The 26,960-nt window shown below is 37.6% G+C and overlaps 4 protein-coding genes across 4 annotated transcripts; 2 read left to right on the plus strand and 2 right to left on the minus strand.

The window, feature by feature from the left end:
- The first annotated feature begins 85 nt into the window (after positions 1 to 85).
- Positions 86 to 16,524, plus strand: LOC149017655 (tRNA synthetase class II (D, K and N) family protein). Its single transcript, XM_089151981.1, has 15 exons — positions 86 to 612; positions 922 to 1,065; positions 2,790 to 2,899; positions 4,324 to 4,435; positions 4,772 to 4,843; positions 7,415 to 7,506; positions 7,814 to 7,934; positions 8,052 to 8,174; positions 8,860 to 9,055; positions 9,137 to 9,324; positions 9,421 to 9,492; positions 10,608 to 10,706; positions 10,858 to 10,938; positions 14,128 to 14,185; positions 16,062 to 16,524. Exons 1-15 carry the CDS (start codon positions 259 to 261, stop codon positions 16,229 to 16,231), a joined length of 1,992 nt encoding a protein of 663 aa, XP_089008107.1. The 5' UTR covers positions 86 to 258; the 3' UTR covers positions 16,232 to 16,524.
- A 1,499-nt stretch (positions 16,525 to 18,023) lies between these two features.
- LOC149017656 (agamous-like MADS-box protein AGL62) lies at positions 18,024 to 18,698 on the plus strand. The gene has a single exon (XM_089151046.1). It carries the CDS (start codon positions 18,024 to 18,026, stop codon positions 18,696 to 18,698), a length of 675 nt encoding a protein of 224 aa, XP_089007172.1.
- Positions 18,699 to 20,863: 2,165 nt separating this feature from the next.
- LOC149017657 (agamous-like MADS-box protein AGL61) lies at positions 20,864 to 21,428 on the minus strand. The gene is made up of 2 exons (XM_089153040.1): positions 21,421 to 21,428; positions 20,864 to 21,269 (listed from the first exon to the last, which is right to left on the minus strand). Exons 1-2 carry the CDS (start codon positions 21,426 to 21,428, stop codon positions 20,864 to 20,866), a joined length of 414 nt encoding a protein of 137 aa, XP_089009166.1.
- A 2,353-nt stretch (positions 21,429 to 23,781) lies between these two features.
- On the minus strand, positions 23,782 to 24,369 carry LOC149017658 (agamous-like MADS-box protein AGL62). The gene has a single exon (XM_089153041.1). The coding sequence runs from the start codon at positions 24,367 to 24,369 to the stop codon at positions 23,782 to 23,784; it is 588 nt and encodes a 195-aa protein (XP_089009167.1).
- Between the last annotated feature and the right edge of the window lie 2,591 nt (positions 24,370 to 26,960).

Here is a 26,960-nt window from a genome sequence, read left to right on the forward strand (position 1 = left end):
GAGAAGTGTTCAGAGAAGTGTTCCAGTGGTAAAAAGAATTTGTTCAGAGTAAAGCGAATTACATGGAGGCCCACCGGCCCATACATAACATCTAAGCCCAAACGTCTGTTCTACAATTCCACTTCCGTCAGTTAGTTTTCTAACGGTGTCCAGGTGACAATTGAAAGACCTAACGGCGCGGGTTGGATTCAGGTCTAGATAAGCCCAAGCGGGAGTTCTTGCTGGTCGCTCCCGCCAACAGATTCACTGAAAGTCTCTATGTCTTCGATTCTAAGAGCTCTTCCATTTATCATACACCAATCAAGGTCTGTTGCTTCTCTATCCTTGCCGTTCTGTCGAAAATTCCAGAAATGTGAACAATTAAGGCCGTTTAAGAGGAAAATTTCCATCGTTTCTGCTGCTGCTCCTTCGAAGGAAACCTCAGTTGCGGATCCCAAACCCGTCATCCCTGTCAAGGAAACTCTTGAGTGGGTTAGCAGGACCAGGCTTTGTAATGATTTATCCGTCGAAGACATCGGTAAACGCGTTCGTCTGTGCGGTTGGGTCGCGCTTCATAGAATTCACGGTGGTGTTACTTTTCTAAATCTCAGAGATCATTCGGGAATCGTTCAGGTTTTCCTATTAAAAGCTTTTGTACTTCGTATGCGACTCTTGCTTTGCTGATCGATTGGCGTTGGATCAAATGCGGTTCACGTCTTCATTTTTCCATTTTTTTTTCTTATTTATATGGGTTTCTTTCTACTCAAATTTTACGTTACTGGACGATTTCCCGCTGTTCTATTTTGGTGAACTTTTTGTCGGGAATCACAATTATTGTTTTTTTCATTCTTTTCCCGTTAACAGAGCGTAACGGATTGGTTATTGTATTTCTCTGTCTTTTATCTCTTTTCCCCTCAGGATAATAGTCATTTATATTTCCAGGTAACAACTCTCCCCAGTCAGTTTCCCGATGTCCATTCCATCGTGAATGAGTTGAGACTTGAGTATGTGATTGCTGTGGAAGGTGTTATTCGTTCACGACCAAGTGAGTCCGTCAATGATAAGATGAAAACTGGCATGATAGAGGTGCGTTGCAAATCCTTTGTCTTGATACTGCATTGGTCTGGTTCAAGGCTACCTCGTAGAGTTTTTCTATCTTTCATATATTTCTACCTTTAAACTCTTTTTACAAAAAAGCTAATGGGGAGACAGAATAGAGAAGAACGGTAAAGAAGTTAAGGGAAAAAAGGGAAATCTTAGAAGGATTAGCCTTGAAGAAGGGGAAGAAGAGGAAGAAGGAGAAGAACACTCATAAGAAGAAGAAGAGAAGAAGAGGAGGGGGGGGGGGGAGGGGGCTCCAAACGCACAAAGCTAAAGCTTCAATTCATATTTTCCCATCCCAATAAGCCGATTACAAGTTTTTAAATAATAAAAGAGACATTCTTCAATATGAAAACAGCTATAGTAGAACTTTTGATAATTTAAGACTAGCAGAAACATTGATTGTACTAGGACTCTTAGGAATTTAAAAGTAACTAAAACTGATCCTAGATATCCAACCTGAATTAAATATCTAATTGCATAATTATCCCAATGAATAAATAACAAAATCCTAATTACCTCTAAAACTCTTGCAAAAACAATTCCTATTTTATCTCCTTGCAAACTTTAACTTCTAGTTGTGCTGCATCAAAAGCATTGGTATGTGGAGAAAGCTTGTGGCTAATTGATAAATTCCCAGTGAAGTTGAATGATCTGGATTTCTGTGTATCACTTAGACTAGACTTGCATAGTTGTTCTTCATAAGAGGTCAAATATTGACATATATTGTATGCCATCACTCAGAATGGAACCTAGATTATCTAGTTTTGCTTCCTGAGAGCAGCATTTGGTTGAATGGTATTCCTTGCTTCATTATTTTATCTTGGGCAAGACATATGAATGGGAAGTGGTTCATTGTGTAGAGAAGCCAAAGTTCTTGAAAACTTTAAATTGCCTTCCCATTTAGCAATTCGGTTTGGAGGTAGCTTCTGTGCAAAGTTTATGGATAGCTTTCTCTCATTTCTTATGTCCCTTCCTTCTCTTTCTTCAAGTGTGCTAATAGGATCTAATTCTCTAGAAGAACTGTTGCCAGTTTCAGTTACATTTGGCAAATCAGTTTGGTATGTCAATGTGATTGAACTTCTTTACTATTAATCTTCAAATGAATTCATCTAAAACTCAAAAGCGCCTGACTTGTTAGGCTGATATAAGTGTAAATATTGAGAATGGGTTGGAATTTCAGTCTGTGAGCGCTGGCAACAGCTGTTCAGACACCAGTTTATGCTGCAGTCAAATGTTATATTTGGTTTTTAAACTGAAAACCCTAGGTGGGAGACAAGTCATCACTAAGGGTGAAGAGAGAAGGGTGATGTTGCATGGAGGGACCGCTAGGAAAAGTGGCAATGGACATGACGGCAGTGATGATGAAAACCCTAGAGATTCTTATTTTTACATCAGCTCAGCTCAGTGAACAGTGATGATGAACAATGACAATTATTGTGTCATCGGGTCATCTTTGGGAGGAACCTCTTCTATGCAATGTGGTTTTTAAGAATAATGGCTTGTCATTTTATGATCACAACCTCTCTTAATAAGCATAAGGGGTTTCTAGAATATATACCAGGACTGGAATACCCCTATGACAAAATTACCATTAAACCCATATTACAACATACACCAATGAGGTTTTAGTTAGCTTAATTACTTTTTTTCCCCCTGCTTTTGTTACTACAGCATGGTACTGATTTTGTGATTTATACCCCTCTCAGGTCACTGCAGAGAATGTTCAAATATTAAATCCTGTCAGATCTAAGCTACCCTTCCTGGTTACCACTGCGGCTGATGCAAAGGAGTTCCCCAAGGAGGAGATCCGTTTGAGGCAAGTGTCCACAGATGATCTTATTTTCAGATTTATTTTTCAATTATCTGTATTTTGATCCCATGGAGAAATTATAGAACAATGCTGTAGATGGGCCAGCAATCTTTAGAAAAGGTGATCATGGAGTTTTCTCACTGGGTGTCTGTATGTTGGATTATCATTTGTGTTGAGTTTATTGATTTACCTTTTCATAGTATAGGTATTTATAAGGTAGAGTCCTCTGTTGCTGTGATTCATTGTCCTTTTTTAACAGTGATCCATTGACCTTCTTTTAAAGATTAATTCGATAATAGAGCTGAGGGCTAAGAGCATTTTGTTACAGTTACGCATTGTAAGTTCTCATGTTTGCCTGAAGTGAGGATTTTTCCTTTCTAGAAACTCCACTTGTGTAGAGATTCTAGCAGTTTCACTAGGGATAACTGTGCAAAAGATGTTGGCATCTTGTTATAAACACGCTTCATAAAGAGGGACAGAAGAAAACTAGAAAAGGCATAATTAAGGAAAAGAAAAAAAGAAAGCGCAAAGTGGAGCAAGTGGAATAGCCAAAAGGTCCAAAACCAGTCAAACTTCCCTGGGGAAGTTAACTGAAGATGTGTAAATTAAAAGAAAAACTCTTGACATGTTAAGCAGATGTATTAAAAACATACTTACTCTGGTATACAAATGAATTATACACCCTTTGTTGATGTATAACAAATGCACTAATACAAGATACCATCTAACTTGAAGTACTGATCCTAAGATTGGGAATTTGCTGAGATCTCGATACTCCTCTTTTTGGAATTTAAAGACTAGATGGATATGGGTTGATATGTTGGCATGATTTCAGTATTTTACAGTGATTGTAATTTGTATGCTTCCACTTAAAACCTGGTCTTGATTCAACCAAAAAAGATGAAAAATACACTCGTTCCAACTTGGGCTCTTGGCTGGTCTAGTTGGGCTCTGAAATTGAGTACCATGGTACATATTCCTCTGGACAATCCTGCTTTGTCTAGTTCATCAGCCAATGATTCATTGATTTCATCCTCAAAGTGAACAAGAAAATGCATGCAATGCAGGCCTGCTAGGATCTAGGTCTCCTTTTGATGGTGAAGTGAATTTATGTCCAAGGACAAGACTACTTAAGTCAGTGTTTAACTCTTATTAACCCAAAAAAAGAAAAAAGAAAAAAGTCAGGTGGTCAACAATTTGACCGAGATAGAATACAGAATCATGTTAAATCATGGCGCCTGGCCCATTGACTTCTTTGCCTATGGTTTTTTATTTTATTTTATTTATTTTTCTTGCATTTTAAAAAGTTAATTTTACGTGGTCATCTTTATTTCCCTTCCAATTTGGACAAGGAATTTCTGTTTTTCTGGATTTGATATTGCCAATATATTTTCATATGTGATTATTCATTCACTGGTATATGATATTAGACATCGGTTCCTTGATTTACGACGGCCACAGATGCTTTACAACTTAACATTGCGGCATAATGTTGTCAAGCTCATCCGACGATACCTAGAGGATGTACACAACTTTATTGAGGTACTAAATGATGAAGTTCTGGTATTACTTTGTTTTGCCAGAAGCTAATTATTTTGAGTTGTGAGCATGATCCATGGGGATCGAGGAGGATCAAAAATATATATCTGTCTAAAAGTGATACTTGTTAGACTAGATAAAAAAATGTTAATGGTGAACTTTTTTGTGCTTTTTTGTCTAAATATAGCTTTTGAAGTACAATGGATTTTTCTTTCTTATCTGATTGATGAAAGTCTCATCCTCCAAGGATCAAGCTGTGTTCTCTTGTAGCTCATGTCTTTATTTCTGAGCTTGCTATTTCCCCTTATTTATATTCTGTCTCTTGTGGTTGTGTTATAGATTGAGACTCCAATACTTTCTAGATCTACCCCAGAAGGTGCTCGTGACTATCTTGTACCTTCACGAGTTCAGGTACTTTATATCTTTTTTCTTTTAATCTGTGATTAACTTTGTCTGTTACTGGACGTCTCTCTCATGTGAATTGCTTCAATGACTACTTTATCTTGCTTAAATTGCCCTTCTAGTTGACATTTAAATAGTGTTTAAACAATCTTCTGTAGCATGAACATAATAAAGGACCTTTGGGTCCGCACCAAGTTTTCCAAACAAGAGAAGTATTTGCACATTGAAAGCAATTCAAATGAGAGGAGAAAATATTATAATGATGTAAATTCAAGGCTTTTGGTTCAGCTTTCTGCTTAGACAAGGAGAAAGCCCTCTGGTTTTGTGGATGTACCTAGGCTCGATTTGAGGATAGCTTAACTCATGAAGCTGATGTTCTTAGAGTATTACTTCATTATGGGGTTTATCTATTTTAAATATTCCCTCAATGGCATTAGTTCACTTGTATGTCCTCCCCTTGGATTTGCCTGTCGAGGCAGGCCTTTGGTCCAAAAGAAGGAGTAGAGCTCTGCTCTAACTCGTGGACTAAGTAAAATGATGTTAAAGGTAGTGTTATTTCACTTACACCCAAAGGCTCCTTAAATCCTACATCTCTCAAGTCATTTTACAAACTGGAGTTTGAGTCAAGCTCAACAGGGTCTTCTTTCCCCACTGATTTTGCCAAGCCTGTTCCTTGGCTATGGTTTTGCTGGATAGTTGACAAGGACAATGAGACTCAATAATCCATTCATGTGTGTCACTAGTTAGACGACGAGGCCTTCAGCTAATTACTCTTAACTATATCCTTGCGCTTTGTTGAATTTCTTCGCTTTGAAGTTTAGAGCATTGGCTAGAAATCACATTGCATTAGCATCTGTGAGGGGATGGCTTGGGAATAGTGCTTATTGCTTATGCGGATGATATTGTTGTGGCTGGGAGCTAAATGCTAAAATTAGCAAATTGATAGGTCAACAATTTGAGTTTCAAGAATCTTTGCTCTTTGAATACTTCTCGGGGATTGAAGTATCAAGATCTAAGAAAGAGATCCACATTTTTCAGAGAAAGTTTGCAAATGAATCTCTTGAAAATGACATGAATGTTGGGATGTAAACCAGTTAGTTCTGCAATTGATCAAAATCATAATCTCACTGAAGATTGTGTTTTCCCTCTGTTAGATGCGGGGAAGTACCAACAGTTAGTGGGAAATTGATTTATATCCCCTTGACCTGACATTACCTATGCAGTAGGTGTGGTGAATCAGTTTATGCATGCTTCCTAGAGTGGGCATCTTCTAGGTGTTTATTGCATCATCATATATTTGAATTCTTCTCCAGGAAGAAGGTCTCATCTATGCCAAAGTCCAAACTTGACCGTTTGGAGGATGGAAGGCTATACTGACGTGGATTGGGCTGTTTCTATCATTGGTAGAAGAACTGTGTCAAGCTATTGTACATTTGTAGGTGGTAACTTAGTTGCATGGCTAAGTAAAAGCAAACAGTCATAGGCTCATAGCTAGATCCAGTGCTGAAGCAGAATTTCAAGCAATGGCTTTGGAATGTGTAAATTTATATGGCTTGGAAGGCTCATCCAAGATTTGGATTCACACCATAGATCCTATGAATTCCAACTGTCACAACAAGGCTGCCATAAGCATGATCTATCTAAGCACATTAAGGTTGAAAGGCACTTCATTAAGGAAGAGCTGGACTTGAGCTACATCTATGCTTCCTCTGTTGAGAATCGCGAACAAGTAGTAGACATCTTCACCTTGGATCTCATCCCTACTAGTTCAGTATTCTCCTATACAATCTGAGAATGCATGACATATAATCTACAGCTTGTGAGGTAATGATAGAGTTGATGTTCTCCAGGGATACTTTTGTTCCCTATTCTTAGACATGTTAAGTTGTAATTTCCTTGGATTTCCTTTTACCTCCTTAGGGAGTTTGGTGTAACTTTCTCTATGTGGATGAAATATCCTAGAGTAGACAATCTCCCATGCAAGTTTGTTTCTCAAACTCCTCTCTTCTTCTCTCCTTCCTTCCTTCTCTTACTGCACTTCTTGTTCTCTTACCTGAACCTTACATCTCCTAAGTTCTGACTCCTAGTTCATCGTAAACTTGATAGGCATCCATTAGAACCTTATAAGGAGACTTTCTTCTCCATATTCATCAACATGCCTTGAAATTCTTTTTTCCTAACTGATCTCTTCAGTCAACCAGCCATAAATCCTCATCCATGTCATTTCCAATGTCCATCAAACTCTAACTTGTCCAGGTTGTTCTGTTTTGATAATTCTATGTTAGATACCAATAGGAGGAATTGAATATTATAACCTTTAATTGACTAGTTAGTGTTTGCATTATTCATTAGGTGTTTAGAGTTTGGTTCCAGTTACTTTTCTTCAACTTTCGAGGGTTTGATCAGTTGCTACTGTTCTGATTTGCCTTTGGTTATGATTCATGTAATATGTGACTACAGTATTGCAGTGTTAAAGGTCAAGAGTTTGCTATTTTTATAGGTACAGGGCTTGCTGATCTGATTCACAGTTTATAAAGTGTGTTTTTGTTTGTTTCTTTGTTTGTCTCCCTTTTTTTAAAGCCAGGAACATTCTATGCTTTACCACAAAGTCCACAGTTGTTCAAGCAAATGCTAATGGTCTCCGCATTCGACAAGTATTATCAAATAGCAAGGTGACCATTTATTTCTTAAGTTTCATAGCTACTTGCTTATTTTTAGTGGGCTGAGTTTTCTGCAATCTGCTGATGAACTTAAACTGTGTGATTTCCTTTCATGATAAGTAAGAAGCATAACAAGGAGCATAAGACTGGAAAAAAAGGAAAAAAGAAAAATAGAAACAAGGATGAATTGGTTGTGGAATGCAAGATTGCTCCATGCTAATGGATAAAGGAACAAATTAAATTATTTTTCGTTTGACCATTTAACTGGGCAATTAGGAAATATAAAATGCTTTCTCTCAATTGTTTGAAATGTCTGCAGGTGTTTTCGAGATGAAGACTTGAGAGCAGACAGACAACCTGAGTTCACACAGCTAGATATGGAACTGGCTTTCACTCCTCTGGAAGACATGCTAACGCTTAATGAAAATTTGATTAGATTGGTTAGTACTTATGTTTAAGAAATTCAGATCAATCTGATGTTCATCTGATAATTGTCACCCTCTTCTCCTTCTTTAAACTTTCTGAACTCTGGTTTGGTTATATATGTAAATTGCCAGATTTTCCAAGAGATCAAAGGTATCCAGCTACCAAATCCCTTTCCAAGGTTGACATATGCTGAAGCGATGAGTCGATATGGATCGGACAAGCCGGATCTCCGTTTTGATCTTGAATTGAAAGATGTAAGCCCTCTTTGTTGTTGCATCTAGCATATTAAGCTTCAATATTTTAAGGGGCTTCTGATGTCTGCCTATGGAGTATGTCTTAATTATTAAATTTTCTCCAAAGTGATTGCAGGAATAGGATGCACAATGGTCCATTTATTTCCCCTCTATCTTGGCCCTTAAACGTTCTTTTCTAGCAGCAATTTAGATATTATTATTAAGCTATCTGTAGTGGGGAATAAGACGAATGCTTTTCTACTTTGATGCTTGGTTCTGATAATATGGTAATGTCAGACGTGTTTCTGTTTGTATCCATCCTGGGGCAATAATGGAATTTTGGGCTTAGTTGTCATGGACATGCATTGCCCTGTTCAGTTAGAATACGGCTGAGTTGTTTTTGTTGAACTCAATATCATATGGTACATTTTGAAGCTCAATTCATTTATTATTAGGGTGAAGGGTCTAGTCTCAACGTTTTGACTAATGCATGAAATTCTTGAATCAAATTGTGTATCTCTGCACATAATTAAGACTGCTGCATCCATGGCTGGTTCCTTAATTCATTTTGTCTAAACTTTTTTGTTGTGTGTGTGTGTGTGTAATTGTGCTAACTGAAAGCTTTTAGAATTTCTGTACACTTTTCTCTTCTTTTCTTTTGGTTTGGTTGCAGCCCTCCAGAAATCTGATTTCTTTGCAAATCCAGGTATCCAATATTTTTCAAGAATGTACTTTCAAGGTTTTCACTGATGCCTTGGCAAGTGGTGGCATAGTCAAAGCATTATGCATACCTGCGGGTGCAAAAAAGTATTCGAACACAGCTCTTAAGAAGGGTGAGATTTATAATGAAGCAATGAAATCTGGAGCTAAGGGTTTGTCATTCCTCAAGGTCTTGGACAATGGTAACATAAAAAATTTTCAGTTCCATTTTTTCTCTGTAAATATCACTCTCTACATATTTTGATTGTTTAAATTTTAAATAGGGGAGGTTGAAGGGATTCCTGCTTTGGCATCAAGTTTGGATCCAATAAACAGAGAGCTTCTTCTGAAACAGTGTTCTGCAAAAGCGGGAGATCTTATCTTGTTTTCTGTGGGTCATCATATATCAGTTAATAAGACTCTTGACCGGCTTAGAGTTTTCATAGCACAGGACTTGGGTTTGATTGACCATGTAAGTTTCGTGCTTACACTAAAGACATTTTTACTCCCTCATTTATTGTATGTTCATTCTCTGAAATGAATTTGCTTTTTGTTGCGTGACATCCAGTCAGCACACTCAATTCTTTGGATAACTGACTTTCCAATGTTTGAGTGGAACGATTCTGAGCAGCGGCTTGAGGTGCGTGCTTCACTTCTTTATTTTGTTTCTGTATTCTTATATGTGAAGAATCCATACCTGATTTGGCTGATTCAGTTCTACACCTTTTTTCTTCCTTCAAAACCCCTCCTTTGCTATCTGAGGGTTGGGTCATGTAAAAGGCCCTTGGATAGGATAGGAGGGGCTTCAGAAGGAGGAAAAAGGTGGAGAAGGAGCGGCTCTGATGGGGAATGGAGAAAGGAAGGAGAGATGGTGATGGGGGGAACAAAAACTAACTAGGGGTGTCAACGGACCCTACCCTAGGGACGAGACCCCCAAATCCGAATGCCACCAACCTTGCCAGGGTTTGAGAACCCCAAACCCAAACCCTACCCTACCAGGGTTCTTCTAAGCTTGATCTGCCTGATTTACCCTGATAGGGTCAGGTTACCCCTGTTTTACCCTGAACCTGCCCTGATTTTAACCCTGAAAACAAAACAAGATGCATATGTTGGTGACACCAAGGAGATATGAACTCTTGACCTCTTAGTTATGAAATGTCGATGTTTGCCAACTGAGCTAATCCATTAAGATTGTTAGTTGAATACTTGATTAAATAATTATTCAAAACTCAATTTATATATAATTGTAACTTGACTAAATTAACATAGGGTGGGTAGGGCCAAACTGGGTTGGCCTGAAGGCTAAACCAAACCTTACTCAACCCTGCCAGGGCCAGTTATTTTGTAACCCAAACCTGCCCTTTGGGTTAAAAAGTCGAGTAGACAGTGTTTTATTGACTCCACTAAAACTAACCACTGATATTCTTATAGCACAAAAAACCTCTAAATTTGAGTTTTAATTACATATCAAAAATAGAAACAAACAACTTCATAAAAATAGAAATTAGTAAAGTCCTGATTCACTCAACAGAAAAATTCATCCCTAAAAAATGTTTTCATATAGTCTGGTCTTGTTTCCTACAAGATCTTTGGTATCATTCACAGAAGAGTTTATGGGACAGTTAAACAGTAATATGAACAGCATTTTGGCCTAATTTTCTTCATGTTTTGCCCTACATCAAGAAATTCCTATGTACTGCCCATCATTTCACTAGTGACATAGTCTGCAATGGAGGCCTTACTCTCTTTCTACAGGCCTTGCATCATCCTTTCACGGCACCAAATCCTGAGGACATGGATGACCTTTCCACTGCTCGTGCTCTGGCTTATGACATGGTCTACAATGGAGTTGAGGTATTGTGCCTGCATTCCCCATAAACAATGGTTTCTCTCCTCATTTTTATTTTTTTATTAATGTATAAAATGTGTTTTCCCTTTGGTATACATATAGTGGAAACTTCTATCCATATTTTCTGCCACCTTGTGTCTCTTTTTTCGTTATCAGATTGGTGGAGGAAGTCTGAGAATTTACAAGCGTGAGGTCCAGGAAAAGGTTCTAGAAATTGTTGGTATCAACCCAAAGGAGGTGAGGGAATATTTTGTACTTTAGCTGATCTTTTAATCTTCTAATTGTACATTTTCCTTAGATGCCTCTTAGCTTGATAAAGCTGAAACATATGGTTCACCAAGCCTTAAATGGATTTTACGGTTTACTACTCTTAATATAGATGTTCTTTGATCTGCATGCATGACTGTGGATGGGATGAGCAGAAGATCATAATATGTATTGAATGCCTTAATTGACTAGGATGCTGTGAAATTTATATGATATAAAGTTTTCACAGCTTTGCTGCAGGCCCCGTATATCATTTTGGTTGGGACTTCTTGGACATAGGCTTTGGAACTTACAGCTCCTTGCATATTCTAATGATTATAATTATTGTTTATAACTTTTATGGGAAGTAGTCTGCTGCCAGGCTGTGCAGCCCCTGTTCCAGTGTGGGGGCAAATGGGAATAGGCATGCTAGTATCCAAGTTCCAAAGGGAGGGTGGGTTTGGGTGATCATTTAATTGATCTATTGTGGGGGCATAAGGAGGGCCCTCCGGGAAGTGCTCTTTTTCTGAATTTATGTTTACCATTGGACCATGCTATAAGACTGTTCAGATCATTTTGACAGTTCTTAAAAAATTTTGCATGAGGTCCTTCAGAAGTGGTTTACTCGTCAACAGTTGTCAACTGCAGGCTGTTCAAGCCTAATGGTTGGGTTGTTTAAACTGAAAAAAAAAAAAAAAAAAAAAAAAAAAGTGAACCATTGGGCGACTGAAAGTCATTTGGATAGGAAGTATCTATTATTAAACAGAAAGGGGATCAGTGCCAAGTTTTGTGGCTCAACTGGTGTGTGGGCAACACCATGGTAGGATTTTTACATTTCATAGTGGGATGCATGTCATTTTGTTGCCTGCTTGGTACATGCACCCCACAGCCTGGCAGAAAATCTTGCCCTTATTAATTATTTCTGTTTTTATGGAGAGAATTGCACATGCTGAATTTGGAATCCTTGACTTCAAATGTGATAGTATTCTGCCCTTATATGATGCCAAAAGCAATGTTTTGATCAAAAGGCTTCTTCATACATGACGTTCAATAATAACTATTATAGTTACTGCCATTGGACCAAATGGTGAAGGCTGACAAATCTCCATTCTAAAGCACAACTGTAGTCTAGTCCGGTTTACAGAAAAAATATGCATTGTTTGTTGAAATTATAGAAAAATTTTTTTGGAGGGAAAGAAGAGAATCAAAGTGAAAAGGCACCAAAGGAAAGAAAACTAAAAGTAGACATTAAATATGCAGCGTTTTAACAGGCGTAAAGCCCTATGAAATAGGAAGTGCCAACGTGTACTATGTACATGGCTAATCTGTTGACTCCTCATTTGGTAAGGTAATCAACAAGAGGACTTGTCAGTGTAAACATCCAAAAAGAATGAGGTATTCCTCTAGGATCATAGAGATCTGGCCTCTCTGAACAATGATAGAAAGCTCCCATTTGATCCCTCTAGAACCAATTGTGGATGCAATTGTATAGGCCGAAAGGATGTGTTTTATATACTACTCATGACAGCTACACCAACTGGGAAGCCTAAGAGAGAGTTTAGGGGCTGTGCTGTACACCTAACTAGCTCATGCCTGCCAACAAGCCTCATCTGGAAGTGGGGTAGCCTCCCACCTCATCTCTATTCAGTATGAGCAATCTGAGGACTAATACTTGAGCATCTTAAATCACCACCTAGATAGGGTCAAATTGCCAATCCTATTCTTTTAAAAAAGAAAAATACTCTTAACTTCCAGATTCACCAAATTGGCCTCTCCATTTAGCCTAAGGGAACCCTTTGTTCAATACAAGTTGTCTCTCAAACCTGCTATCATTTTATTATTGTTCATGTTTTCCTTGATACATGTATTAAGATTTCCCAAAACAACCTGCATGGCAGCTTGTGTAGGCTGACTGAGTGTCTTTGAACTTTATAAATGGCTAATGAAAATGGTTCCTCATTTATTCTAGTGTGCTGTTTCCTTATCAATAGTTAGAATTTCCACGTGGCCATTCACTAAATTGAAGGCTGAAGATACCCAGAGAAAAAAAATTCTCAGATGGTGGTTATGTTGTTGATAGATTTGATATATGGACAATCAAATGGTTGCCCTGCCCATCAATGGGTAGATCAATCTCATCAGCTCTCACATGCCTAAAATAATAGGTTTCATAGGAAAACTTATTTTTACAGTGTCTTGTAAATAACTTTTCATTAATATAGCTTAAGTTTTACATGATTTAATATTTTATTACAATAGAAATGGTCTAACAGGCAGTTCGGTGGGTTTGGTGCATTCAGCAGGCAATTGAAGGGGTAAGGTGGGTTAGAGGATCACATTCAGTGCTAATCCGTTTATTAAAGAGCTAATACACCATAATAAAGTGATAACAGCCCACTTAATAGTCATGTTGGCCTTAGCCACGGTGGAGCAGGGAGGTTCAGCCGGCTGGCCTGAGACTTGCTATCTTTCTTGCTGCACCTTTCTCTTTGCACCTTTACAGATGTAGCTTCTTAGTCTACAATGTTTTGTACATGCTCTGGAGTTTTAAGTCAATTCCATTACATGCATCAGAGCTATATCAGGCAATTTCCAGTTCTTCACATGTATGTATAGATATGAGGATTGGCTAAATTGGTTGACTCTCCTTTCATAGAGCTAGGATATCACGTTCATGGCATATTTGGTAAGGCTCTTATTGAAGGGGAAGCAGTGTCTGTACTTGTCTCTGGTTTAACTTTCATACTTCTGTTAAATTTTGAATGCGAGGGTGAACTAGATAATTGATTCATCCTTTTCCTATTCCGCATTAATAGTTTCTATTTTGTATCTTTCTTCTTTGCTCTTTGTTTTCATCAACTGTGTTGCATTTCGGATATCCTCCACGCATGATAACTTCATTGCTTTTCAATTATAGCAAAACTTGTATTTTAATTAGTTATGTGCAAGTATTTTTGTGTCATCTGAAAAATATGACATGCTTTCTGGTGTCTGATATCCAGCGAGGCTTATTGATCAAATTTGGCTCATAAAATCATGGCACCTTCACCACTTTGTTTATCATCAATTTTTTTTTTCTTGAGATTGTCTTTCGGTAGCAAATTATTTATAAAAAGATAATTTGGAAGGTTTTCAGTTCTCTCATAAGTCATAACTGGTAATGTGCTTTTCTGTGTGCAGGCTGAAGAAAAATTTGGTTATCTTCTCGAGGCTTTGGACATGGGAGCTCCTCCACATGGTATGGGATGGCTTAGCTTGACGTCTCTTTACATATTAGTAAACATTAAGACTGAGATCGCAACAGATATAATTCTATTTCATCAACAATCTTCAGATGAGGGCAGGCTTTGGTGCCAATACAATGGTTGCTCCTTTGCCACAGGTTCAAGCAGCTTCTTTGCAAACCGAGATAAGGTTGTGTACTCGTGCAGTGGCTGGAGCCTCATGCCATTTGGGGATGTCCTTTTCCATCAAGATGATTCAGACCTCTGTATGTTGACTAGTCCGAATCCGAAGAACCAGCATGTGGCTAGTTCTTATCACAGAACAGAGGACCAGGAATACGGGGGACATTTATAACTAAAAAGTAAGAACGTAAAATAAATCCAGGACTTCAAAATTATGCTGAGCGTTGATCAGAACCAGTAGGCAGTAGAATAACTCTATGAGTTGTCCGGAAACATGGTAGTCTGAACCGAGCATGCAATTGCTGGTGGCACTTAGAAAATAGGACAGCAGTTCCGGTACTAGGATTCTAGTTGCGGGATTCAGAAGTGATGCCAAACTTCAAGAGAATTATACCAAAAACTAATGTACTAAATGATACAGTTCAGAGGAGGAACGCAATCTAAAATTTAGAAGACTTGGGATTTTGCTGGTGATAAAATAGTAGGACAAACTGACTTGTTAAGGGAAAAGAAGAATGTGGAAGATCAAAGAGAAGGAATCCACCAGCTTTTGTTTTGGAGCTGGAAGAATGAGGAAGGTGGAACAGCATAGATCCACATGCCTTAGTTTCTGGAAAACTGAAGTTTATTTCTATATAATCTCCTGGATTATGTTGATTATTGATTACATAAAGTGACACACAAAAACTGATTTAGAATTCCAACTACTTGAAATAATAAATGTCATGGTGTCTAGGCAATTCAATGTGTAGAGGAGTTCCTGGATGTTAAGGCGACCCCATTGATGCTCCAAGGGGTCAACACCTTGACAATTATACCTAGAATTAGTCTAGATATATGTTCTCAGACTTGGAATGGAACCTGGATTGAAATTTCTTGAATTCAGAGGTACTAGAATTCTAATGGCTGGAATCAGAGTTGATGCCAGAGTTCAATAGAATTATACCATAAACTAATGTACCAAAAAGTGAGACAGTTCAGATCTGTAAGAGCAGATACTTAAGAGGGATGCAAACTGAAATGTAGGGGATAAGAGGGGTTCTGCTAGTTGTAAAATAGTAGGACAAACTGACTTAAGAATTTGGAATATTAAAGAGCAGGAATCCACCTGCTGTTGTTTTGGAGCTGAAGAAGTCATTCTAGATTGAAATTCCTAATCTTCTTGAACCCCAACCAATTACAATTCAAAATTGCAGAAATTCTGTTTCCGACTTAACCACCTAGAAAATTCTGTGTTCCTAAGACTCTCGTGTACAATTCAAACCTAGATACTATAAAAGCCGGCTGTCTTTTTTCTTGTGGAGGTGGGGTGGTTGGTAAGGCTGTCTGGGTACAATCTACTGAAGCATGAGTCATTTAATCAAACTAATTTCTGGATAAATTCCATTAATTGTATGGTCAGTGCTCATGAAGATCTTTGAAAATCTTCACGTTTATGGCTATTACTCGTTCAATATTCTTATAATGCTTCATTATTGGATCCATCTTTGTGTGAATTGGTTTGGTCTCTTGTAAATGTAAAGCAAATTACAGGCTTCTGCTTAAGGGTTGTTGCACCGAAGCCTTTGCCTAATCTTACTTTGATCTTGTCTTCATAGTTTAAAATACCTTTTTTTTTTGGGTGAAAAAATCCATTTGTTCCATGTATCATATTGTTGTGCTTGGGTGGTGTAGCCAAAATTGACTCATCATGAATGTATGATGCAGGGGGAATTGCTTATGGGTTGGATCGGTTGGTGATGCTGTTGACTGGTTCTAATTCCATCAGAGATGTTATAGCCTTTCCAAAGACCACAACTGCCCAGTGTGCTCTTACTCGCACACCTTCAGAGGTTGATCCCCAGCAGCTGAAAGACCTCTCACTTTCTAAACAATAGATATTGTTTCCCCAACTGCAAATCTACGATGGTTTCAAAATTATTTGTTCCCTGCCCCTTGTAATGGTTATTTTGTAGTTTCTTGTGTTTTTACTGTACAGCATGTTATTTATTTATTTTTATTTTTGGGGTTGGGGGCAAGGGAACGATTAACGGATATAGTGTACACTGTACAGTATTCAGATGAAATTTTGATCTTGAGTTTGTGAAGACAAATTGGGACAGTGTGCATATTCTTGTCAAGCAGCCGATCCAGAGAGCATATTGTGTCCTTTTCAGTGATGTTGAGGGCATTTAACGGAATTTAAAGCTACATTAATTGGTAACCAAGAAAAAATAAATAATAATAATTAACATATGATGCTCTAGTGATTGTTTTATGTGGTTTTTCTTTCTTTTGAAATCACCATGCAATATGTATAATTATGAACATGGTGTTAGCTTATCCGTAAAAAGACAAGGTTTTAGCATTTTGGGCTTTTGCTTGCATTTGCTAGTTGAGGGAAGGCTATTAGTATCTGTGGAGTGAACAGTTTACCAAGTTGTTTAAATGCTATGGCTCCTGTGGTTCAGTCCAGATTGCAAGGAAGATTAAAGGAGAAGAAGTGAAGGATCTTAAAAAGTCAAAAGGACCTTCAGTGGCTATCATCTAATATGAATGCATACAATTATTTTAGGGAAAACAAATGTTGCTAATGCTCATTAGTCCAGAATCCAGATACAGAAGCGCCCAAAACTATCACGCCACCCCCTGAAACCCAAAATCCCATACTAGTTCATGCACACTGCACAGGCACACTGTCTAGTAAATGTGTATATAAGGGCCAGAAAGAGCGTTTCAATGCATCAGGCATGCACTAATGTAGGGTTTGGGAGGGATGATTGTGCAGCACTGAACAGCCTATGGTCCAGATCTAAAGTAGTGGTCGATCTAGTTTTTTTTTTTTTTTTTTTTTTGGGGTTTCAGTACTGTAGTTCAAAAAGTAAAAAAAAAAAAAAAAATGAAAGAAAAAGAAACCAATACAGGTGGTTGAGATTCCACCACTTCAGATCTGGACCTTAGGCAGCTCAGTGCTATGCATTTAATGCGTGACACTAATGCACAACCCAGCTTTGTGAAGGGTTTTGTCTCTATATTTTGCTAGACCAGTAATAGTAGTCCATCCTGCTCAATCTTATCAAGGGATAAGAGCCATAATCTACACCAGATCTCTGTTTCAAGTCTGATTATTTTGTTCTCTTATCATGAAGTCAATGGCCAAAATCTTTTGATAATCCAATACTGATCATATGTGACCTGGAATTTCTACTGTTCAATGTCAGATGAAAACCAAACTTAGAAATTCAAGATTTATGGGGTACTAAATGTAGGCCAACGAAGGCTAATTAACATGATTAGCTGGTCATTGTGTGAGTGGAGTCTCACATTTTACCTTAACAGGCTTTACTCATCTCTTTTTTCATTTCACCAGATCATATAAAAGGGAATAAATATGAGCCTGGGTCAGGAGAATGAGATTGCCAACCTAGAAAACTAGATTTCATATAATTTTTTAATTAAAACTTTCCTAATTACCAGCTATAGTTTCAGTGATAATAATTAGATGACACAGAGACAAAAAATTTAATATATTAAGACAGATTTGATAGAGATTAATTGCTATTGAAGGAAGGGCGGCCTATAAATCCACCTTCAACCTCAATTCTTTGTCAATTAAGTCCAAAGAAGAACAGTTTCTTTATTTTTATACTTTCTTTCTTTCTGGTGTTTTCTCTTAATTGTTTCACTGAGATGGCAAGGAAAACAAGTATGGGTCGCCAGAAAATTGAGATCAAGAGGATAAACTGTGAGGCTGCTCGACAGGTCACCTTCTCTAAACGCAGAGCAGGATTATTCAAAAAGGCAAGCGAGCTCAGTACTCTATGTGGTGCTGAGACAGCAATTCTTGTCTTCTCTCCTGCAGGAAAGGTGTTCTCTTTTGGACACCCAGGTGTGGAGTTCGTTGTTGAAAGGTTTCTCAAGAAAAATAGTCACAGACAGGAAGCCCTTGTGTTGCCTCTTGTGGAAGCTCACCGTGGAGCCAATGTTCGTGAACTTAACCAAAAATACACGGAGATGCTCGACTTGGTTGGAACAGAGAGGAAGCGAGCAGAGACACTCAACCAATCCACCCTAGAAGCGAATCAGAGCAAGCCATGGTGGGAAGCACCCATTGAAAATATGGGTTTGCTTGAGCTTCATCACTTGATGGTTTTTATGGAAGATCTCAAGAAGAATATGTCAAAACGGGTAGAAGAACTTCTAGCCAAATCTGCTATTATCTCTCCTGTTTTTTCAATGAATTCAATGGGAACGTTGGATCATTTTGCAGCAGCAAGAGCTACCCAATATCCGAACAGTTTTTCTTCAACCATCCCCACTGTACATGGTTACAGTTTTAGTACTCATGGACGTGGTTTTTTCTGAATTAATCTCTGTTTTCCTCCTATGTCTGCTGTTATGTAATTGTAATTATATGTTGATCCTTACAGGTCATCCATTCATGTAAGAAAACTAAGAATAATATGAAGAGTATTGTATGGCTTTTTAATCTCAGAATCGAATATTGCATGGGCTTCTCAGTTTTTCCCCCTCTATCGAAATAAATGGAGAAATTAAACTTGAAGTTATGAAGATTTGAAAATAACCAAGAGAGCCAAGGATCTAATTTTCTGCAAAGCAAGGAAGACGATAAAAGATAGATTGCAGCTTTTCTATACTCTCATAGGATCCAGATTTAAATTAATCCATACCCAATTAAAATATATCATTTATGTTTTTGGGTTATCAAAAAATCATAATTGCTATAACTGCAACCATTTTAATATTGGAGTTACAAGAAAATTATAACTGCAGTAACACATCCACAAAAATGTTTTTACTTTGTAAAACATTAGAAACAATTTTAAGTGATCTCTGAAATAGAAATACTTTTACAAGCATCTGATAAAACTTGCCTCTAGAAACAAAAAAAGTATAAACATGCATTGAAGTTGAAGAATAAAAAACAAATCACAAAGAAAACAATAGAAGACGAGGATCCCTTTTGCAAAGACAAGGACTAGTTTTCACCAAAGATGGAGAAGATGAATAGAAACTTTGGTCACTGGAGATAGAGAAGATGAAGAAAAAACAATTCCTACCCTTTAGGATCAAAGAAGAAATTTAGCAAGGTTATTATGTTTAAAATACCAAATTCCATAACTAACCCTCTTAGAACTGTTTCACCTAATGCAACAACAAATTGTTGTTATGTCGAAATGTTTCTTGAAGTAGAATTTCTTAAATTCCAATTTATATCACAAAAATCATCAAAAATCAAACATTACTAATTTTTTTCTCTCTTGAAGTTAAGAAACACCAGAAGCTATTTTTCATGAGTTATCAAACGGTCCTAAGTTTTGCAAGAGTGAATCCAGCTCACCTAGCACTAAATACACCAAGCAAGGAGAGTAATACTTTGAAGATTCTTTGTTTATCTTAATTAAAATGAAAATTAACCTGTCTAAGCAAGTTACACCATAATGGACCTTAAGTAATTACTATTTCCTGATCATATCGTATCTCCTTTAACATTCCTACGGAGCATCACATGAACCAGAAGTCAAAAAGCTCAGTTTCATTCAAATAATACTTGGATCTAAAAATTTTACTTTGGACCTCAGAATCTTGTTCATATTCAATGTTGACATATAACATCTTGATGTTTATGTATCCACAAAATTTAGATCTCATTCAATTTGTTAGAAGATATATATTTAAGACATATTTCTTGATAACCTAATTAAAAAGAAAACATTTTTAATAATTTACCAAAGAAACTTGTTTTAATAATCTTTGCTTTACTGACTTAGGACTATTGATAAGATTAGGCCCTCTAATATGGTCTTTTGATAAGATCGGTAGGAGGCATGGTTCTTTTATCTGTCAAACATGTCTAGAGGAAAAAATTTATCCACCAAATACAAGTAAAAGTTTAAAAGTAAAATGGGAAAATGAGGAATTAATTTTTCTTATTCTAATAGGAACAAAAGTAGAAGTGTCAATTCTGTACGAACCATTGAGATCGAACTAAACAAGCCCATTGAGGCCTTCGAGACTAATTGGATGCAATCACACACAAAAGAATAGAAAACAAGAAAGAAAGAGACACGGATTTTACCTGGTTCACGTCAACGCGAGGCTACGTCCAGCATTAGGTTTTTCACTATATTCTTCTCAAAACAACTATTACAATGTTCTGTTACAAGAGAATATATATGCACGTAGAAACTCTAAGCCACAGCTATTCATGGGCCCAAAGTCCAAAGTAAAAGAAACTCCGAGGCCCAAAGAGCTGGATTCTCGTGTATGGCAACACAATGTGAAGCATGAGCCATACTCAACAAAGGCTAACTGTTAAAAACTCGATCTATTATGACCCAATTTGAAGAGATTGATTTATTTAGGCGTTAAGTAAGCAAGATTTAGCAACAAATCCCATTATTTGAGAAAGTTGCTGCATGCTCATACGGACTTCTGCATATGGGAAGGAACTACATGGATTAAAGCAAGACAGATACTGAGAGAAGAGAAGAAGTATATATAGTTGTTCATGTAAAACCAGGTCCAAAACTAAAGCCATAACCATCGTCATAAATGGAGGCTGCAGTGGCCACTCGCTTCGTTAAACTCGCTTTAAGTCCCTTCAAAGCTATCTGCAACTTCTGAAGCTGATCCACTCCCATATCTTCAATGGGTAACTCCCACCATGGCTGACCGCCCTTCTCTGCTTCTGGGTTCGATAGGTAGATTTCTTTAGCTCGCTTCCTCTCTGTTTCCAGTTGGTTGAGCACCTTTGAATACTCTTGGTTCAATTCATGAACACTTGCTGGTGCTCCACCATGACTAGTGCCTGCAAGAGGCAATGCAGCGGCTCCCGGTGGCAGATTGATCTGAGCGAGAAACGTATCCACAATTTTTTCCACGTGAGGGTGGCCAAAAGAGAAGACCCATTTTCTGCAAGGGAGAAGACAAGAATGGCAAACTTAGCACCACACAGAATGCAGAGCCTCACTTGCCAACTTGAACAGACTCGATCGACGTTTAGTGAAAGCTACTCGTCGAGCAGATTCACAAATCACAAGCGATCCTCTTCATCTTTGGTAACCTTGCCATTTCACTGAAACAAAAACAGAAACACCCACCAAGGGAAAGAAAGAGTAAATGGAGAAATTGTTTCCTCTGAACTCAAATTGACACAGAATGGAAGCTGAAGAAGATGGATTTATACATCAAAATTGTTACCTCTGCCATGTTATTTCTAATTCAAAGTTTTACTTTCCTATAAATATTAGTTTTTGGTAACTTACACAGGAGTTGAGCCAAGGAAAATTTAGATTCAAATATTAGGTAAGATCTGGCTACTTAGAAATACAACCAAGCTCTCATTTATTTACTTTTATATGATGCTAACTGTGATTATGGAAGCAGAAAAAAAAAAGACTGTTAAAGTAAAATCTGAGATTAGCTGGTCTACAACACCTTCAATGGTAAGATTTTAGGCTCAACTTATATTCTAATATTGACTATTAGATTGATTACGATCTAAAGGTATAGTGGGCCTTACAAGAGAATCCATTAACTATAGAACTTAGTTGTATACTTAGTGTTGTCCATCTAACAAGCGCAAGCTTGGAATAGAAAAACTCAAATCGAGAATGCGTTAGTGTTAGACCCTTGGTCAAGAAATCAACAGGTTGATCATGAGTGGAAATATATCAAACACTTAGGTGCAGAGAAGAAACCAGGCCATGTACAAAATTAAAGTCCATCTCCAAGTGCTTAGTACGAGAGTGAAAAATTGGGTTGGTAGTCATGTATATAGTACCAATGTTATGCCCAGTAGTAGTAGTGGATAGAAAAACCCCAAGCTCAACCACTAAAGAACGTTGGCAACGTTACTCAGCAGAAACAGTAGCCATTGCTAGATACTCAGGCTCGGTAGAGGAACGTGAAACAATACACTGCTTATATGAACTCCAAGAGCCAAGACAGAAGCCAAGAAAAATACAATAGTGATTGGTAAAGCGACGATCATTTGGGCTACTTGCCCAATCAACATCCAAATAAGCTATAAGTGAAGGAGAAGATCGAGATCCAAAGAACAAACCCATAGAAGAAGTACCATCAAGATAGCGTAAAATATGCTTCACTGCTGACCGTGAGCATTTGTAGGGTCATGCATGAATTAAGCAACCCTACTAACTCCATAACAAATATCAAGGCATGTAGCAGACAGATAGTGAATAGAGCCAACAATTTGACAATACTTGGTGCCATCTAATAAGGGAACTCTAGAAGTAAGCGAAAGAGACTCCTCCGCGGCAATCAGAGTAGAGATGGGCTTGGGCCATAACATGTGAGCTCTAAATGGTAGCATCACATGAACCTTAGACTAGGCCATGCACTGACCACATCCAAACCAGAAGTCAAAGAACTCAGTTTCATTCAAGTAATACTTAGATCTAAAAATTTCACTTTGGACCTCAGAGAAATTTGTTCAGATTCAATATTGATGCATATGTATAAGATCTGGAAGAAAAAAAATTCCCCAAAATATCTTCATGTTTATGCATCCACAAAAGTTATATCTTAATCAATTTAAGATAATATTTAAGCTGTATATCTTGATTAGCTAATTAAATAAAAGAAAACAATTTTAATAATTTACCAAAGAAACCTATTTAATTATCATTGTTGTGATTTATTACTAATAATTCTTTGTCATTGATAAGGTTAGAGGGCAAGGTTAGCAGCAGCCATAGGTCTTTTATCTGCCAAACATGTCTACCAGAAAAAATGTATCCACCAAATACAAGTAAAAGTAAAATAAGAAAAGGTAAATGAGGAATTAATTTTGCTTAATTTGATAGAACCAAAATACTTCTCCTTAATTATAAGACTTTAACCCAACAAAAGTAGGAGTGTCAATCCTGTGATCCAACCATTGAAATCAAATTAATCTTAGCCCATTAAGCCCTGAACCAAACCAATTCAAGAATCCGGATCCTCACCCCATCGGGGTAGCATAAAGTGCTCCAGAGGGGCCCACGGATGAAATTTTAAAATTTTTTTTTGTTTTTTCCCAAGAAAGTCCAATTCTGTGATCCAACCATTGAAATCGGATTAATCGAGCCCGTTGGGGGAGCTGATCCGGACTCCCAATTCAAGGTTAATTGGGGTACAACCATACATTTTTTTTTTTTTTGAAATAACAACAGTAATTATTACTAACCGAATTACTAATCAAAGCCTCGATCCATTATAACTCGATTTAAAGAGGTTGACTTATTTAGGCCGTAAATAGGCAAGATTTAGCAACAAGATCATATGATTTGAAAGTTTTCCAAAAATATTTGAAAAAAAGTTGTTGCATGCTCATATCATACGACCTTCACATATGGGAACTACTTGGATTTTAAAGCAACAAAAACAGATACTGAGAGAAGGCGGCAGCAGGCACAGTTGTTCATTTAAGACCAGGTCCGAAACTAAAGCCATAACCATCGTCATAAATGGAGGTTGTTGCAGTGACCAGTCGCTCATCAGCACGCTTCTTTATAGTCTCTTTAAGTCCCTCCAAAGCAATCTGCAAATTCTGAAGCTGATCCACTCCCATATCTGCAATGGGTAACTCCCACCATGGCTGATCTATATCACCTTTGTCTGATTCAAGGTCGATTAATTCCTTAGCTCGCTTACTCTCCATTTCCAGTAAGTTGAGCACCTCTGAATACGCTTCATGAACACTTGCTAGGGCTCCACCATGAGTACTAGTGCCCACAAGAGGGAATCCAGCAGCAGCTCCTGGAGGCAGATTGATCTGGGCAAGAAAGGTGTCTACGATTTTTTCCACATGAGGGTGGCCAAAAGAGTAGACCTTACCTGCCGGGGAGAAGACAAGAATGGCTGCCTCAACTGCACAGAGAATGCAGAGCTCACTTACCATCTTGAAGAGACCCGATCGGCGTTTAGTGAGAGTGATCCATCGAGCAGATTCACAAGCGATCCTCTTCATCTCAGTTCTCCGACGACCCTTCTTTGGTAACCTCGCCATTTCACTGAAACAATATCAGAAACACTCACCAAGGGAAAGAAAGTCAAATTGAGACAGAATGGAAGCTGGAGAAGATGAATTTATACATCAAATTTGTTGCCTTGCCATCTTATTTTTGATTTGGAGTTTTACTTTTTTTATAGATATTATTTTTTGGTAACTACATAGGAGTTGAGCCACTAAATTAGGAAAAATTAGATTCAAATATTTATGTAAGATCTATACAACCAAACTCAGATTTATTTCCTTTTATAGATGCTAGCTTGTTATTGAAGCAGAAGAAAAATGACTGTTAAATTTAGAATCTGCTGAGATTACCTATGGTGATCAACATGTTAGGCCCAACTTTTGTTTTAATACAGTCCATGCATCACATTGGTTATAATGATTTAAAGGTATGGTGGGCCTTACAGGAAAGTGCATTAACTATAGAACCTAGTGTCGTTTACGTACACTAGTTGGAAGCTGCATTCTGGTGTTCTAAACTGGATACTCAATGATAGAACCCAGCGAATGAATGTTTATTAATGATCTCAACTATACATATAACATGTACATGTATAGAGACCTACTATCAAAATACGTAGAATACAAGAATACATGATACCATGGAATAGTTGTACTGCCAAACTGAGAATGTGTAAGACCCTTGGCCTAGAGATCAGCAGGCTGGTCATGAGTGGAAGTATATCAAAAATTCAGATAGCTAGAGGAACCAAGTCACGTACAAAATGAAAATCCACCTCCAACTGCTTAGTACGAGAGTGGAAATGGGATGGAAGTCATGTATGTAGTGCCAATGTTATCACAATAAAGCGTTCATAGGAGTAGGGGACAAAAAAACCCCAAGCTCACGCAGTAAGGAACGAACATCGCCAAAGTAACTCAGCAGAAGCAGTAGCCATAGCTCAATACTCAACCTCAGTAGAGGAGCGTGAAACAATAGATTGCTTATGAGAACTCCAAGAGACGATCATAGCAACAAGTAGAGTGACAATCATCTGGGCTACCCGCCCAATTAGCGTCAAAATAAGCTATAGGTGAAGGAGAAAATCGAGATCTAAAAACCAAACCCATAGAAGAAGTACCATCAAGATAGCGTAAAATAAGCTTCGTTGCTTACCAAAGAGTATCTGTAGGGGCATGCATGAATTGCACAACCCTACTAACTGCATAACCAATATCAGTGCGTGTAGCAGATAAATAGTGAAGAGGGCCAACGTCTGCATCTCAATGCCATCTTGAGGGCTCTAGGTTGCGAAGAGACTCCCTTCAACATAGTAGTGAGTGGGCTTGGCTGCTGTGAGTCCATGTGCCCAGTGTTCCTGTTGGTGTAAAAGAGAAACATCCATCGCAAGCCATGTGAGGTGGCAGAGTAATGTACTACACTTGTGGGGCTTGTTTGAGGCCATAAAGGGACTTATGCAGAACGCAAACATGGGAAGGAAAAGAGGGATCAAGGAACCCGGCAGGCATTGGATGTATGAGATGAAGAACAAAAAAGTCCTAGCCGTTACGATTGAAAAAGCAATGAATAGAAGAGTTGTCATAGTATGAAAGGGTTTTAGCAAGGTCATTATGTTTAGGATGAGGGCTACTAACTATAAAACTTTTTCTTTTTTAGTATACCAATCGTACAAGTTGGGGATTGAAAAATTTGTTAGTTTCGGATTGGTTTAGTCTAGCTCATTAGTGAAACATCATGTCAAACTAAGGGCCCATTTGATAATCCACTGAAAAACAATTTCTGATGTTTCTTGCTTCGAGAAGCAGAAAAATCATTTGATAAAGCCCTATTGTTTCTCATGATTTTTGCAATACAAATTGAAATTTGTGGATTTTTTTGCTTCGAGGAACACTTTCTAGTGGGAATTGTTTCAATGCTTTGTTTCTCGAAGCAAAAATTGGATGCTAGTTGAGTTTAAGTGGGACAATTTTAGAAGGAATATTTATGGAATTTGTCTCTTTAAACATAACAATGGTAGATTTCACAAATTTATTACAATTTCCTAGATTTATTAAAATTTCCAATTACATATTATTATTATTATTATTTTTTGAAGAAATAGATTTATCAACTGTGTATGGGTATTGTTTCTATTTCTAGAAGCGAGTTTTATCAAATGCCTAAAAATGTGTTTTTGCTTCAGAAAAACACTCCAAATTGTTTTTGGTGTTTTGCAGAGCAGAAACACTTATTGAGTTATCAAACGGGCTCTAAATAAACTAGAGTTTTTTTTTTTTTTTTTTTCAGGTGGTCCATTGTTGCTTCAAAATTATTGCTCCGGAGAAGGAGAGTTATAATGAAGAGAGAGAGAGGTGCGGTGGAGGTGGACTCATTGCAATGGACAGGGAGAGAGTGAGTGAGATGATGGGGGTAATTTAGTCATAACACTACACTTAAGGGCATTTTTGCCATTTCACTTTCAAAGTTTAAATTACTTAACATAATCAAGGCCAATATATTAAGTGTAGGTAACAAGTAATTTTAAAATGGGTCACCAATAATATTTGGTTCTAAGGGATGTGCCATGAGTTTCACCCGCACTTAAGTGGGCCACAAGTAAAAAACTCTAAATTAAACTAATAAT

This window comes from Hakea prostrata, chromosome 4 (genome assembly GCF_041222555.1).
Source record: "Hakea prostrata isolate BN-2017 chromosome 4, UWA_Hpros_2, whole genome shotgun sequence".
NCBI lineage: Eukaryota > Viridiplantae > Streptophyta > Magnoliopsida > Proteales > Proteaceae > Hakea > Hakea prostrata.